This window comes from Atractosteus spatula, chromosome 9 (assembly GCF_055471065.1).
Source record: "Atractosteus spatula isolate fAtrSpa1 chromosome 9, fAtrSpa1.hap1, whole genome shotgun sequence".
In the NCBI taxonomy this organism is placed as follows: domain Eukaryota; kingdom Metazoa; phylum Chordata; class Actinopteri; order Semionotiformes; family Lepisosteidae; genus Atractosteus; species Atractosteus spatula.
Genome location: NC_142714.1, coordinates 44,257,351 through 44,274,266, shown reverse-complemented (window position 1 = coordinate 44,274,266; position 16,916 = coordinate 44,257,351). Strand labels below are relative to the sequence as shown.

The 16,916-nt window shown below is 36.2% G+C and overlaps 1 protein-coding gene across 1 annotated transcript in view; it reads right to left on the bottom strand.

The window, feature by feature from the left end:
• Positions 1-16,916, bottom strand: part of gab3 (GRB2 associated binding protein 3) — a 45,925-nt gene that overhangs the window by 15,828 nt on the left and 13,181 nt on the right. Inside the window, exons 2-4 of the mRNA XM_088925441.1 lie at positions 11,636-11,939; positions 1,026-1,245; positions 111-538 (exon numbers count right to left, since the gene is read on the bottom strand). Of these exons, the coding sequence (XP_088781567.1) occupies positions 111-538; positions 1,026-1,245; positions 11,636-11,939 (952 nt within the window). The remainder of the gene's footprint in view (positions 1-110; positions 539-1,025; positions 1,246-11,635; positions 11,940-16,916) is intronic.

The following is a 16,916-nucleotide window of genomic DNA, read 5'->3' as shown; positions in this document are numbered from 1 at the left end:
ATTGTCTGAATGTCACAAACTGGGTATGTCGAATTAAACAATTCAGCTAAATAGCGGAAATGGCATTACACTACACATGGATTAATTTTTTAATGCCTTCTGGATATTACCTCTCCTCACATGATCCAGACCTGCCAGAGAGATTCTTCTTGGGATGATTCCAGGCTGCAAGGCATATGCACCATCCCCGTTCTTCAGCATTATGTGAGGTGATGGCTCATCGGGGCGCCGTTCAGAGAAGCGACTGGGTTTGGGGGGCCGAGGAGGTGGTGTGTTGCATTCCACACCAGCTTCCAAGGACAACGCAGAGGGGGGTTTGTCAAACTGGAAAATATTCGGAACGTGCTGCACTGTCTGAGGGGATTTCTCTAGTGGGGTGGAGGAGGAGGGGACGCTGGGAGGAGAATCTGAGGGTCCCGTGGAACTCAGGGGGGAGAACAGCTGATTGGGGCACAAAGGTGAGAGGAACACATCCTCAAATGCATTGTCAGATGAGTTCTGCTCCAGAGACCTTTCAGAGTTTGACCAGCTATTACATCTGGAAAAAGATCAACGTGTGCAGTCAAAAAAACATTCCAAACGTAATGGAAGCTTTAGATATTTCCTAAGTGGGAAATAGTAAAGCCTTGTGCTGACTGTTTTACAAAATAAAAGTTTATTGCCAGACTACAAAAAAACAGAGAACACCAAAGTCATGGTGCTGCTGTGATTTAGTCTGACATTGTAGGTTTTACCTTGAAATTGCCTGATTGATGGAGAACATTCCAACATGAAAATATACTGTGGTAAACTTGAAAATAAATAAGATAAGCAGACGGAACAGTGGGAGCAAAGGGGTGTGGAAAGAGGGAAGGAGAGTATTTCTGTTGAGCATGAGCTTGATTGCTTTGATAGTCATCAATGAATTCTGTTTCCCAACAACCCCTGCTAAACTGTGATATGCCATTCCTATCGCTATACTGAAGAGCTCACAGCACAACAGATAAACGTAGTTAATGAAGTTTTACAAAAAGGGCAGAACTTACCTGGTGATGCTGAATCTTCCTGTCTCACACTGTGACAGAAAGAGGTAGTCAAGGGGCAGGCTGGAATCAGACTCGCTGCGGCTTTCCTTAGTGGTGTTGGTGTCAGCAGTGAGGTCATGAGTGGAGAACAGACCATCATCAGTGTTCCTGGATGTGTGCGTTGAGACAGCGGGGGAGGGCTGCTGAGAGGACGGGGTCTGTGACAAGCTATCCACTGAATCTGATATAAATTAAATGAAAATTAAGTTGAGTTGCCTTCAGACCAAAGTCAGATATTGCCAAACAGACGCACTGATCACAATTTTTATGATTTCAGGCTATAAAGAAGAAGTATACCTTAATCAGCTCAAGCATGAAATGAAACTGAATATTAACTGTTACTTGGACACAACTCTCAGTTCCCTGAAAGATGATTTTCTCAAGACTAGCATGAACTCAATGTGGCTGCAGCAAAGCATCTGAAATTGTTACACAGTTTGGCGAGCATACTAGGCTGAAGTCTTAATGCTGTGAAGTTTGTCTTAGTACTTAATGGTGACTTAATATCAATGGATTGAACACAAAATATTGTATTATGCTAATTTGATTAAATGTAACTAAAATATATGATGTACTTATCGTTCATATAAATCTCATGATCACAATTACAAATTACTAAGTAAGTAATTAAATATGTTTTGTCTGTTCCAATACTCTAGGAGAAGACTGTATTCGGCACAACAAACAACAATAATATGTGAATATTAGAAAGATTATTCATGTTGTTCCAACAGAGTAACATTCAATTAGGATTTGCTTAACTGAAAGTACTGTACTACTAATAAAAATGTTCTCTGGAAACAGTTCCTGCAAAGGAATGTTTTCTCATAGGAATGTCCTATCATCATTTTCTTCTCCAAAGGCAATGGCAAAGTAAACCCCGTGAACTCTCAATAATGAAGCATGAACCAAGAGGACACAAGCACATAAGGAACTGCATTTGAAACTAAAAACAGGAGGCAGTTTTACCAAAAAAATGTGGGAGTCTGTAACAAGCTGCCTAGCCATGTTAGCGCAGCCTGACTTCTTTCAAGAAACATTGTGAGGTTCTCAGATCAATTACTAGCAACCAAACAAAGAAGAGGAGAGGCTATCTGGCTGTCATTTGTAAACATTTATGATTTAAATAGTTTTTATTAGTTTAATTTAATTTCTTACATGAAAAATACAATTTGTCCACTCCAGAAGGTTAAATCTGATTTGTTTTAGATAGTCCCACTCCTTCTGACACACACAATTTACTAGATGCAAAAACAGGCCATTATGTCTCCTGAGATACAGTATACACCCTTTAGGGGCTGCATTTCTGAGATGTGCACTACAAAGTGAAATTTCTAAGACTTGCCACCAGAGGGAACAGTACTGACAGCTGTTTTCTTGCATGTTTCTAGTATCTCTGATACACTTGACAGCTTTCTCTGAAGTTGTTCTTAGGCGAGGGGAACTTCAATGTCAACAAGATCTATTTCAAGGCGTAAAATTAACATTTCAAAAAGAATAAAAATAATTTTCCGAATCATCAGGATTAACTTTATTGAAAGCCTGCAATTATTATGCTTTTTTAAGGAACTGTATGAAACTGGCACGCATTAAAGTTCTGACACACTTGAATGCCAACACCATAATCCCTCTCAACAACACTGCCAAGTACATCAAAAAGCCATTTGTTTCATGTTAGTCATTAAAGCTCAAGATGACGGTAGGAAAAAAAAACAATTGCAGTGTATTGTATCTTTTTACAGGTGTGAAAACAGGTTACTATAAAAAATCAAAATGAAGAGAGATTACAAATCATATGGACATGCAAGTGCAAGGAGTTGTGCAAATTTCAAAATCATTACTGATATATGTAAAAAATAAAAAAATGTAAATGTTATGGTATAAAAATTAAAAGGAGCTTTTTTAGAATAAATATTGTAATACTGAGTAATACTGAGTTTTTGCAAACCTTAATATATATGTTCAAACCTGAAATTTCACATTTGAGTGACTGATCTATTTCCTTTTTTGAAAGTAAACCGATAAATAATACAATTCTAACAAATTATCAAACAAACCATGAAAAGAGTAGTCAAACAAACAGCAATAGTACTACTACTAATGATGAAGCAAGAAAATATTTGAATTACCAGTATTTATTTTTTCAAGCATAAAAAGATCAGCAGTGAAATATTAAATGATTACTTAAGTTCTGGACAGATTTAAATCCCTCAATCTATTAAAGCTCTCCCTTTGGTCAGGAGGGACTTGAACCATGATGTTATCTAACATTTGCTGCACTGAGTGTTTCTCGTAGCTTTAGCTCACTGGAGCACTGAGGCAGAAACTCTTATTTGATGGAGCATAAGATCTCATGGGGGAGAAGAGAGGCTGTCCCCATTGGAAAAGACAAGCTGCTTCTCTTTACAATGAAGGACATAACAGTTAATATTGCCAGACGCCCACTGTATGAAATCTGGACAGGACTGTCTGGGAGTCATTTCTCTTTTCTATAATATTGCAAACAAATTATACAGTACAACAACATTATGCTTTAAATATACACATGCAATTTGGCTGTAATCTTTTACAATCCGCCTCAAACTTTTACGCTTTTTTCCTAAATATTAAATCACGTTTTATACAAATTTGCTAACTGAACCCTTCGATTAATAACCCACTGCAAGATAGCTCTTTTTTTAATCCTTAAAGGTTGTCAATATATGCGTGAGTTAAAAAAGCTGTTGTTAGGACTTTGTAAAGCTATGAGCGGAAAAATGAAAAGAAAGACCGTAATACATGTGAACTGAAAAAAAGTGCTCATCAATCTTTCATGCCTTTCTCCTGTGCCTGCAGTCTGTTAATAATGAACACTGATTCTATTACAGTGCTTGGATTCTCTAAGAAATGGTTTTAATCCATAGGACGGAAAGCTTCAGAACTGAACGTAGCCTCAGGGTTAGTTAAAAGGGTTTTTACCAGTCCGTGCTTAAACACAGAAACCTCCTCCCCACAGTTGTCTTAGCTCACAGGGTTTTCTTAGATTTATTGTAGACTTCCCCCTCCAAAGATGCATTAGCACTAGTTTGGTCTTATGTTTTCTGATTGTCATCAAAACGTGTTGGACAAGACAATTGGGGCAGATTGCCACAATTACTGCAGATAATATACTGTATTTATAGTACAATCTAGCTAAATGCTATGTTAGGCACTTTAAGCTGAGTGACTCAGAATGTGTAAATCATATGACAGTTCTATAAAATGTTTCAGAGCAGGTGACGGGGGAAGTGCTTATTGGATTTTGAATCTCACTTAAGGCTTCCTACATTGTACACGTGACTACTGTAGTTGCTTTTCCTCCCACTTCTTAGCTATAGCAGTGCTTAATATTTTGAAACAAAGAAAAATGCTTTCTCATACAGTTAATGGAGTTAATATTCAAAATTACTTTCAAGCACACATTCTGCATATACAGTACAGTATACAACATATATGTTTACAAATAAAATAGCTGTCACAGCCTTACAGAAATTATAGGGAAGCAGGTGGAGTATGAGAGAGTGAAAATAAAAATGCTTTAAATATGTCACTTTTAGCACTGTATGGCAATAATTTGATAATGATAACAATAAAAATACACAGACTATTATTGCAATATGAAAATAGCAAAATCTGCAGACATATGTGGCCAATGGATCTGACATTGATCAGTATTTTTCCCACAAATACCGAGATTGTAGTTTGTCAGTATAGATATCACAAGCTAGATCTCCTAGCTTGCAAAGCTACTCTAAAGCTTGATTGTGGAAACACATTTTTGTAAAACATTTTAAATGTATACCAGCAGTGAAAGAGGTGTAATACACAGAGTAAAATGCTAAACAACTGTACAGGGTAATACAATTTCTTGGAACCCTAACTGCCTCTTTTATCTTTTGCTGGTACAGTATATACAATGGACATATTTGAATAGCAGTTTATTACATTCATATTCATTATAGTAAAGATGAAGGATGCAATTTACTAGTTGAATACAAGAAAGAACCCCCCTCCCCTTAAATGCAGACTGAACTAAATTAAATGCTTTATTGCACCTATATGTTTATCAAGATTTCTCTTTAATTTTGCTTTTCTGTGCAGTGTAAGCTGCGTGTACAAGTAAGAGGTAGTGGTTCAACTGAAAAAAAGTCAAACCACTGTAGCTGTTTAAACATGCACCACAAAAACACTGGCATGAATAAAGTCAGAACAGAGAGCAGGACAACTATAAAGTGTGACACTAATACAAGTCTAATATTTTTTCAGACTGAAGTGATATTAAATACTTTGTAAAAAGTAACTGTAGGGAAATACCTCTTATACTGTATGAACAATGTAATCATTCATACAAAGAAAAAATGAAGGATACAATCAGCAATTTGAAAGCTTCTAAGGAAAACGTAACGTTTGTTAATCAATATGACACATAAATGTCATGTTATGTCTAGTGTCATATCTCCACCATCTGGTCAGTATCAATCATATCAGTGTAAAATGAACCAGACAGCAGTCTGAGACAACGACCATAGTTGAAAGTGCAATGAAGTAAACAGCCACTTTATCTCGGCAGTTACTGTTGTCAGTTTTAGTCGTTGCAGAAGGGCAGTTCATTTGATGGGGAAACCACTTGCAAATTGTCACTTCAACATATATATATGACACACAACATCTTTGATAATGGTTGTTGAAGCTCTCCCAACTGTTTTAAAAATGTTTAAAAACAGTTAAAAACTACTGATTAGTGATTAGTACTAGAGGAAAAAAGTATATAGAAGAGGAAAAATGGAAAAGCAGATGTCATTGTGTTCCTTATAGTTTTCAGCATTTCTGAAGCATCTTAACAATACACTAACTAGGAAAATGAGCATCAAAAAATATATTATACACGCATTGCTGAAAATCCATTTTAGGAAATGGAGTTTGGCATTATTGAATCTTGACCGGACACCTTTCTAATTGCTGTTACTATAGTAGAATAGAATAGAGATTCTAATATTACTGCTTGTTTGAAAGACACAACTGCCTAAAAATTCCTTACAGTAATCATACATTTTTTACAAATACATTTATTTGCTAATGTGTTGATCATTTTTGCAATTGTAAAATTATATAGCCAACTATTGACAAGAAAGATATGGAGATCAGCTCGATACCTTAAAATATCTCCAATTCACCACTGTTCAAAAAGAAAAGACACATTCCTGTTACTATGATAAGTCTTTGTACAGTATAAAGCAGTGTCTCCTGTTCTTAGTCTTAAATACACTTTGATGCCTGGCTTTATATATACTGTACTTTGTAACTAATTCTCTATTTATTGTCCTTTAAGATAATTCCTACACTGTCTGTTCTACATAAACTGCAACCTTTTTAACAAAATGATGCAACACAATGGGCCCCTAGCCCAACCCTTTTAGAAATAACGGTGGTTTAGAATTGCATAAGAGCCATTAGAAAATGAGCTTGTGGGCTGAAGTGTGAATCAGTTACAGCTCATATGTATGATTAATCTTTGGATGGCTACTGTTAGGAGATTTTCAAAGGACATCAGGGAGGAGCAAAAAGTAAAAATAAACAGAAACAGTCACACAAAAAATGCTAGACCCGATGACCCACAAAGAAACATGGAAAGATGTGTTTGACAAGACGAGACAGGAAGAAACAAAGGAATTCAAGTAAAAGCTAGTGAATGTGACATTATTGTAATGTCAGTGTGGCAAAGGATTGATTACATGCTCTCTCAAGGAAAATTGATCATCACTACACAAAGAAAATACTGAACTGGTTGTCACGAGACAAGAATTTTGAACAAAGGCTATTTAGTTGCAAAAATGAAATCATTTAATTTTCAGTAACCGGCTGGATGAGGATAGCCAGTGTCAGATGTTTGTGGGCAAATTTTGGAGAGACCTTCATCCAATACTTCAATGATAGAAAAAGACAGAACAGAACCTGATAATAATGGCAGTTTAAACTGGATAAAAATGCTATCTGTAACTGACAATACAGATGCTACACTAAATCTATCTAAGCTGTCTTTTATGTGTAAATCGATGTGAAATACTGTATTTTCGTCAAAATGTAATTGTATTTTTCAAAGCCTAAAGAAAAAAACATATACTATTGTATGTTATCTGTAAAATATGCTATTTTACATGATCAGTATTTAAAATGTAATTATTTTTTTGACATTTTGTTGAGTACATTGATAAATTATGATTTTTTTCTTCCATGCACCTAATCCAATACTAATGATGCAGTGCCCAACAGATCAAAGAGAGGAAACGGTGGGGAATGCCATTTAAACAAAGATGCGTTGCTAAGAAACATTTACATCAAATGAAAATGACAGGATTTTTAATGCTTTCATTTTTTATATATAACAGACCCTTAAGGAAAATGTCTGTAGTGTTAGCTTCGAGACTGGATATATGTTTTTGCAGGGGAAATCCCTTTGAAAATGTCTCTTCAAAGTAAAGACAGGGGAATTCCCACATAAATTCTCCATAAGAGAGATGGATACAAAAGACAAAAAGACCAAAGAAGGTACCAACGTAAAAAAAATGTAAATATGACACGAACGTCTGACATTAAAAATACAACCAGATTAACAGAAATGCAGAGTTAATCTGAGTAAACATAACTTTGAGGCTATGTTTAAGAGCAACGTCTGTCTGATTTTGTTGTCTAGCAACAAGGATATGGTGCTCAACGAGTAAACCACAAAATAAATGTGCATGCTGGGATATGATTTGTTTACTATAAACAGTTGGTACTTTAGGGCTAGGCAGGTTGAACACCGGTGCAGATGGGGAATACCAAAATACAAAGACTGAGAGTAAAAACTGTTATATTTAGATGTGTACTACCAGAGGCAAATACCACTTTCATTCCAACAAATCTGTTCTAGCATCTGTGCTAGAAAAGCAGATAAACAGCTAATCATATTTAAATGTCACACCACTTTAAGAAAGTCTTTTAGAAAAGTTTATTTTTCTTGCTTTCTTATTTCCTGACTCTGAGACCAGCAGCACTGGCAGGGCATATCTGAAGATGTGTTGCAATTTTAAGAATATAGTGGTCCACCCTCACTGTCCCCAAAATAAAGTATAGCAGCCTTTGTTTTGTCAAAGCTCTGCATTCAAAATAATCTGCAGAATTTTGTAGTGATATCAATTTAGGGCAAAGTCAAAGTTTACAGAGCCACCATACATTTCTGTGCTTTCCTCGTTAAATGTGTATTAGAATATTTTTGTTAAGAGATATACTGTATGGGAAAGACTCATATCAAAAGATGAAGTTTTTTTATCTATGTTAGTAGTAAGGTAAGGTAACCCTTGGAAGGGTATCGCATAGTTTCCATGCATATAACTGCAATCATTAATTGGCTGGGATAATGCCATATACAGTAATGTACAGTATGTATTGTGTATATAGGAAAATGTGAGTATATGCATTGTTGAATGGTTAGGACTGTAGTTCGTTTTTAATGTGTATTTATTTTATGTTGAGTGTTATTTGTTTTTTTTTAATTATGTATGGTAACGCCAAAGACAAATATGTACTCTTCTGGATGGACAATAAAGTTATACATATTTTATATTTAAGCAGATGATGTTTAAAGCACTAGATTGAGTGGAAAAGAGAAAAAGGTGGGGGGAGGAGAACTAAGCCTACATTTACCCACAATGCTAGAGTAAAAGTATGTAGTATGTTCTCTTTTCTTGTGTAAACATTTGGTGGGAAAGGACAGCATACAGCATCAAACCACTTAAAATTAATTCTGCTTATACTGTATTTATAAAGCAGCTAATTCACCCCCTTGTACAGTGCATGTCTCAGAATCACATGGCTCTTACGTGTATTTTAATTAATTGAATCAGTTTTCCTTTCTATTTTTGAAACTGCTATGGTGCATTCCCCACAGATCAAAATCTCCCAGGTTATTTATAACAGGTTATTTTTTCTGAGTAATGTAGATTCAAACAGGATTTTTATCCTCTGCCTGGTCAAACTGATATGAAGCAAAGTACTTCACTATAAGGATTTTAGTAAACTATTGCAAAGCAATTGCATATGCACTAGTTTTCCTGAACTCAGTTTAATGTAAAACCATGAAGCAACATTTTGTTTTTCAGCACTCGTTTTTATATTACTGTATATTATTAATATAGTCATATTGATTTGAAAGTTAGTGTAAACATACAAATGTATGCAATCTACATAAATACTACAGTATATATGTATATACAGTACAGTGCCTTACAAAAGTATTCAGACCCTTTCTATAGTGTCCCATTTTGTGAAATTACAAAATGTTGCATACACATTTCTTTAAAATTGATGGTTTATTCAAAACGTGAACGCTCAACCTGAAGACTTCTAAAGGAAAGATAAATATCAGTGATAAAAAATAAATTAATTAAATTTAAAAATAATTAAGATTAAAAAAAATATTGTGAAAGTTTCAGTGAAAAAAAGAGAAAAAATGCTTATTGTGGAAATATTCAGACCTGTTAACTCTGAATGTTTTATGGAAGCACCCTTGGCAACAATTACATGTACACACACAAGTCTTTTTGCACAGGCCTCTTGAGTAGGCCTGTTGCAAAGTTGCCCTTTCTTAGTGGCAGATTTGCTCAAGCTCTCCGAGGTTGCTTGGGAATTGCTTATGGAAAGCAGTTTTCATGTCTTTCCACAGATTTGCAGGAGGCACCATTGGCAGCTATTTCATTATTTTGGATAAGCCTCTACTATATCAACTTTGCTTAGTTAACTGGGTTAATTTTTGCCCATTTTTCTTGGCAGATGTGATCATGATCTCTCAAGTTGCTCAGGGTTTGCTTATTGTCAACTATTTTCAAGTCTTTCAACAAATTATAATTATGATTCAAAATAGTATTCTGACTGGGTCTCTCAAGGACCTTCACTTTCCTATTCCTAAGACTTTGTTATCCAACTAAAAGGGGAATTTCTGTCCCAGTTTTAGGTCTGAAGCCCGTTTTCCATAGTTCTTTGCTATTATTTTGCTCCATATATGTTCCCATCAGTCTTGACAAGCTTCCAAGTCCCTGTTGATAACAAAACATAAGTATAACATAATGCTACCACTAACAGTAGGGTAGTACCTGACAGTAGGGATGGTGTTGACTGACTGAGGCACTGTGATAGGCTTGTGTCAGATGTAATGTTTGCATGTAGACCAAAAAGCTCCAATGTCGTATTGCTGCTACAAAGCCCTTTGCCACACGCTTGCAGTATCACTTACTGTAGGTACTTAGTTCCAAATTCCAGACAGTGACAAGGATATTGTTGACCTGTAGACTTTTTTTTACCATTGGCTTTACAGTGACATCATTTATCAGTTTTCTCCATGCCCAGCTGCTTGTTTGGAGAGATAGCCTGATTTACTCTATGTAGTGCCTGGGTGGTTTCAACTTCTTAATGATTGACCTCACTATGCTCAAAGAGATATGAAGGGTCTTTGAAATCTTTTTATAGTCTTCTCCTGATCTGTACCTTCATGAACTCTATCTTTGCATTGTTTTGAAATCTCCTCAGTCTTCATGGTGGAATCTGAAGGACCTTACAGAGATAGATGCATTTAATCAGAAATCTGGTGATTTCACACATTACTATTGCACATAGAGACCACTCAACTAATTGTGTGAATCATTAAGTTAACTTTGTGCACCTACATTAATTTAGATTTGCCACAGGTTTTGAATAGCTATGCAATGATGACTTTTTAATTTTTCTTTCATATTATCTATTTAATCATTTAGTTCTTTCCTCTTGTTTTTTTTTGCTTTGAATGTGTGGAGCAGGTTTTGTATATAAAAAATATTAATTGTTGCTGCAGAGTCATGACTTTAAGCTTTAAAGCAGCACAATGTGAAACCTGCACAAGGGTCAGATTGCTTTTGCAAAGTATTTCATTTTATATATTGTATTCATTGTTTGCTGTAATGGCAGCTTAGTTATTCCTCAGTTGAGTTAATACAAGTTTACAACAAGTGATACAACTCAAACAACTTAACCACATTCTAATTAAAGTGACAAATGTGTAAGAAACATTAACTATAACTCCACCCTACAGTATATCTTTAAGTTGTTTGCTGAGCACTGAAATGTTTCTTGCCTATGCTCAGAAGAATACCTTCAGATTCAGCTTGCTTTGTATTTTCCTGTGTGCTACCTTGCAAACCCTAACCTTGTTGTTAATAAATATTGAAGAATGCTAAACTTACTAGGTTGGAAAGGTAAAAAAAAACTTACTTACAGGACTAATTCTGAAAGACAATATCACATAGAATACAGTCATATTTGTGGATGTGGATGACATAACCTTTTAAACACAAAGTTTAGTAAGTATTTATAAGTTTCCAAACTTGTAAATTTCTATTTCCTTCAAAAGAAATGAAGTCTACAAACCCCATTAGCTTTGAAGGTAATGCACACACAGATGATCAATTTTAGGCAAAGGTTATTGATCTGAGTTGAAAACTTGCCCTTGATTAGCTTCCGTTGAATACTGGAGTCTATTTCCTTACCTGCTCTTTCATCCAGGGGTCCAAAGTGACATATCTGACTGATATTGTGCACCCAGTTGTTCATCTCCTCCTCAGTCTTAGCCACCAGGTAAAATACTCGAAAGGAGGTTTTCACCACAAATACATGGTGGTTCTGAAACTCCCTCTTGACCACCGTCACTTCAGAGTGGATCTGCACCTCACATTCATTCAGATTTATCACTCGGATGGGCTTCTTGGAGGTCTTGGTCCTGTAGTATTCCAGAACATCTGGGTTGCCACTCATTCGGCCCCTGCGCAGCACAAACCATCTTTTTCTCCAAGCCTAATAAACATACAGAAACATAAAGGGAGTCAGGAGAGGACTTTTAAATCCTCAGGTCACTTTCTGTCTGACTTATTCTGATCAGCACCTTGAGATGGACTAATTATTCCATGATCTGTCTGTAGAAATACCAAAACTATCTCACCCCCTTATTGGATTCTGAAGATGAAGATGCGTTCTAAGTTAGTAAGACAGCCGCTTTAGCAGAGATTTCGAACTTGTTACTTTAAGAGTTGCTGTTAGTATCTCCTCTGATCCCTCATACGCTCTGCATGAAGAATATCAACTGATGCCTTCACACAGATGTTTTACAGTCACTCAATGCAAACTTAGCAAAATGGGGAATTCCATTATCCCACATTCAATCAAGCTACTTAATCAATAAAGGAGTATTGGTTATAAGCAAGTGGTTTTGTGCAAAATGAAGCGGTAATTTGTAATTATGTGGGCTTAGAATGATTGTGTGAATTTCTGTAAGAAGGATGTGTAATTACTATGTACTGCATGGTTTGATGTCTTTTATGTACTGTTATATTTATTTTTAATGTGTATTTGTACTATTTATACATTTGTGAAAGTCTCTGTGTGTGTGTGAAACACAGCTGCTTGGATGCAAAACAAACCTCTGAGAAATTGGACAATAATGTATTATCATATCGTAGATAGTTAGCCTAAGCAGCATATTGCAGTTACTAATATTATTGTAATTTGAATTAGATCAGCTTCATAGAACACATACAGTACATTAGGACTTCCATAAGGCACATTCTAAAAACAAACATCATATTGATATTTCCAAATATTGCAGGGTTTCATGCAGGGTGTAAAATGTGCTCAATATTTCTGTCTCTAATCACAAAATTCTTTTTGCAAATGAGAGAGAAACAGAAATGCAACTGCCAATTCAGAAATGCAATTTTAATCCTGAAACAGCTACATACAGGCTTTCATAGCTGGCATCCACTGCTGTGAATAATTTCTGTGCAATCATTCTTTGTATCTCAATATGATTTTCCAGAGATGATTTTCTTGGAGATGATAAATACCCCATATTTGTATTCATTTTAGGAAAGAATTGTATATTCTTCTCATATACATATTGTATACTGTATATCAACATAACATATATTTATAAAAATGTAAGCACAACATACAGTAGCAGCTATTTTTTTCTGGGACAATTGTTTTGTTTTGCAATAGTAAAAATGTATAACAGTGCTAAAAGATGTTGGTAACTTTCAGAAGAGTTGCAGAAATGAGTTTCTTCACTGAACAATACTTACAGTACTATTGGAATTGGTACTGTACACTTGTTATTTTTCTTGCATCTCTCCATACATTAATAAATAGCATTTTCTGTAATTTTCTATTTTTTGGTCATAACTTAAATGCCAGCCTAAAAAACGTAGGCAGTTACACCCAATTTCCAACTTAAAATGTTTGTTACTGAATATACTTGTAAAAAATGAAAACATATAAGTAATATTTTAACAACTCACTCTTTTCTATTAGTGATTCACGATAATAATAAAAATAATAACAACCTACTAGCATGTGGACTGTGGAGAAAGGGCTACAGCAGATTTTTATCATGCCCTTTTCAAACTTTTAAGCTTGAGTTAGTGAATCTTTTAATAATTATTGCCTTGAATTCCTCCTTCTAAGGGAAAGATGGCAGTGGTGGTGGTGGTAGAGGCTTATGTACAATCTAACAGTAACAATATCCTTATCACAAATGTTCACAACAGAACTCCATTAACCAAGCAAAATATTCATTTTTACCGAACCATATACAGGTCAGGGCAGGAGAGAAATAGTTTTGTTTCAGCAGTATGCCTCACCCCAGTGCTAATACTATAAGTTTCATTTTTTAACACATTCACTATAGCTATAAATACAAAAGTGAGAAAAAAACCTTGTGATGAAACAGTCAAAAGATGTCTCTGAGACTAACAAATTCTCTATATTGAATTACTCTGGATCCAGTTCTGCTATTGCTGGGTGATATACAAACAAGATTTTGCTTGCGACAAGCACCGCCACCAGGCTAGCTAAGTAAATTGCTTGTACCTCAAATTCAAACAGAACCACCTCTTTTTATTTTTGGTAGGCTTGTTGTGGGGAACTTCATCGCATTTCCCAGAAGTGTTGAAAGGGGGAAGTTAATTCTACACAACAGAAGCCATGTCTGAAACCAGCTAGGAGGTTTTTATGTGAGCAATTTGTCTTCTGAAAAACAGTCAAGTAAAGTTACTATCCATGTTTTAATGTTGTTTTGTTTGTTTTTTTGGCTGTTTTTCACCCTCATTTTCAGCATAATGCATAATATATGCATAAAGTAATACATAATTATTTAATAGTAATGATTTAATTTAGGGCAGCACAGCGGCACAGTCATACTGTCATGCAGTGCTGGGGCTCTGTGTTCAATCTGAGTGGAGTTTGTATGTTCTCCCCATGATCGCATCAGTTTCCGCCAGCTGCTCTGGATTCTTCCCACAGTCCAAAGGCATACTGGGAGGTTAATTGGCTTCTAGGAAAATAGGTCCTGTGTGAGTGTGTGCATGTTTGTGTCTTTGTGTCTGCCTGTGATGCCCTGTGATGGACTGGCTTCCTGTCCAGGGTGTATCCTGCATTGCACTCATTGTTTGTTGGGATAGGCTCTGGCTCCCCTGTGACCCTGTACTGGATAAAGCAGTTAAGAAATGGTTGGACGGATAGATGATTTAATTGCTTCTCAGATGCCCTACAGTGGGCAAGTTACAATATATGCAACATACATAAAATATATGTAAATATAATGAATACTTGTGCAAGGACAATAATTTAAAAAATGGCAATGCAAGTGCCTCTCAAACAGCCTGAAAAGGGTAAGAATTAAAACATTATATAGATGATATACTTATAGTGAGAAATCAATGCAAATACGGTACTATATTTGTATGTATTCCATGTTCACAGTAATTGAAATGAGCAGTCTGAGAAATAAAATCTTCAGAAGATGGGAGCACATCAAGGAGTAGCTGGCAGAGATGTGCTGTAGAAGGAGACATGAATATTAGCAAGAAGAGATAAAATAAAAAAACAATAAAATAATTATAATAAAATGATATGAAAAGTCATGAAAAGAGAAGAGCCAAAGCAAAGGTGTAGAGACAGAACAGTAGGGGACCTAGAACAGAAACTTGTTGGACACCAGTAGGATTGGTGAAAGGAGCAGAGACTTAACACATGTTCTCTCAGTTATGCAAGAGGAGAACCAACTACGAACAGGGAAGCCTGCTGGGGACAGAAAGGTGAGGAGTGGGCAAGGTGTGTGGACAGACAGATGAGAGTGAGTGGTAAGAGCAGAGATGAGAGAGAAGTTAGCAGTGCCTGCATTATGTTTGGGAAATGAGTCAATAGGTGGAAAATGGGAAACTACAAAAGAAGCAAAGATAAAGAGAGATACAGTATAGTGGAAGTTGCAATGCATGATTTCAAAGGAAGCTGGTGGAGAAAGAAAAGATGGGAAAGAGAGGAGATACAATGATCTGAATAGTCAAGAGGGATGACAAAGTGTTGTGGTGATGGTGGTGTTGATGGGGGTGTGATGGAGGGATGGGGAAACAGTAACTATAGAGGTTAAGATTCAGATAACAGTCAATATTGTGCAAAAAGGGAGGTAGAGAAAGGGACAAACTGAACAGACGCAGAAGAGGAAATACCTACGCTGAGGAATTACTGTTGTAAATGTGAATGTTCAAGCCACCTGGTATGAACACTATAGTGGGAGAGGGGACTGAAGGAGAGAGAAACTCTACCTAAATATTCACCTAAAGAATATACAAGAGGACCAGGGTGGTGGTAGAGAATTATCTAATACATGGTTGCAGGAGAGCCACAGCCTGTCCCAGCAAGCAATGGGCACAAGCCTGGTACCATTCTAGATGGAAAGCCAGTCCATCGCAGGGCACACACAGATACAAACATGCACACACACCAGGGACAATTTTCCCTGAAGTCAATTAACCTACCAGTATACCTTTGAGAGGAAACCGGAGCACCTGACAGAAATCCACATGGACGTGGTGAGAACATATAAACTCCTCCTGATAGCACCCCAAGAATTAAATACAGGGCCTTAGGTCTGTGAGGCAGCTACTACTGATAAGTATTGTGCCACCGTGCCACAATGATAAGAAGACAAGAAGTTGAATTTACTTTGACAGTGTGAAACTGACAGTGCGGTAAGAGAGAGAGAGAGAGAGAGAAAGACAGGACAGGCGAGAGGGAAGCCAGGAGGGAGAATTCAGCAGTCCAGTGACATCACCCTGTCCACTGAGATGTAGTGTAGGCAGAGAAGAGGGCTGCTGGGTTGGCACACCTGTCTAGGAAGATTCAGGTTTCAGTGAGAGCAAAGAAATCCAGAGCAAGATAGGAAGCAAAATTGGATATGAAGCCAGCTTTAATTGGCAGCTCCAAAGCACACCTGAAATGATAAAAGGCGAGAATGTTGGAAAAGAGGGAAGTGGCAAAGGAGTCAGGTTGGAGAGATTAAACTAAACTGGTGTGGAGCAGCATGAGGTTGAGAACATAAAAATGGCAGAAAAGGAATTGTGTATATAGAATGTAAAGAAATATATTTTTAAAAATTATTCTCTTATTTTTATCCCAGCCATCTGGTTCACTTTAAAAAGGAAATATTGCGTGACCTTCGAAGTCTTGTCTGTCTGCGTCTTACGATTGTGCTTTAGCTTTTTGTATCTGAAAATATCCATACATTTTTGTTACATTTTCTCACTCTACTGACATTAATTTATTTCAGGTTAAGGTTTCAGTCAATGTAGCTTATCTGTTTACATTAAACAAAAAAAACGTGACATTTATTTATGACTGGTCTTCCAACCTAGAAACTTTTATCAGTTCTCTGGAATGTTTGTTTTTTAAAATATAACAAGCCAACATACAAAAGCAATAACAAAACAGACATTTACA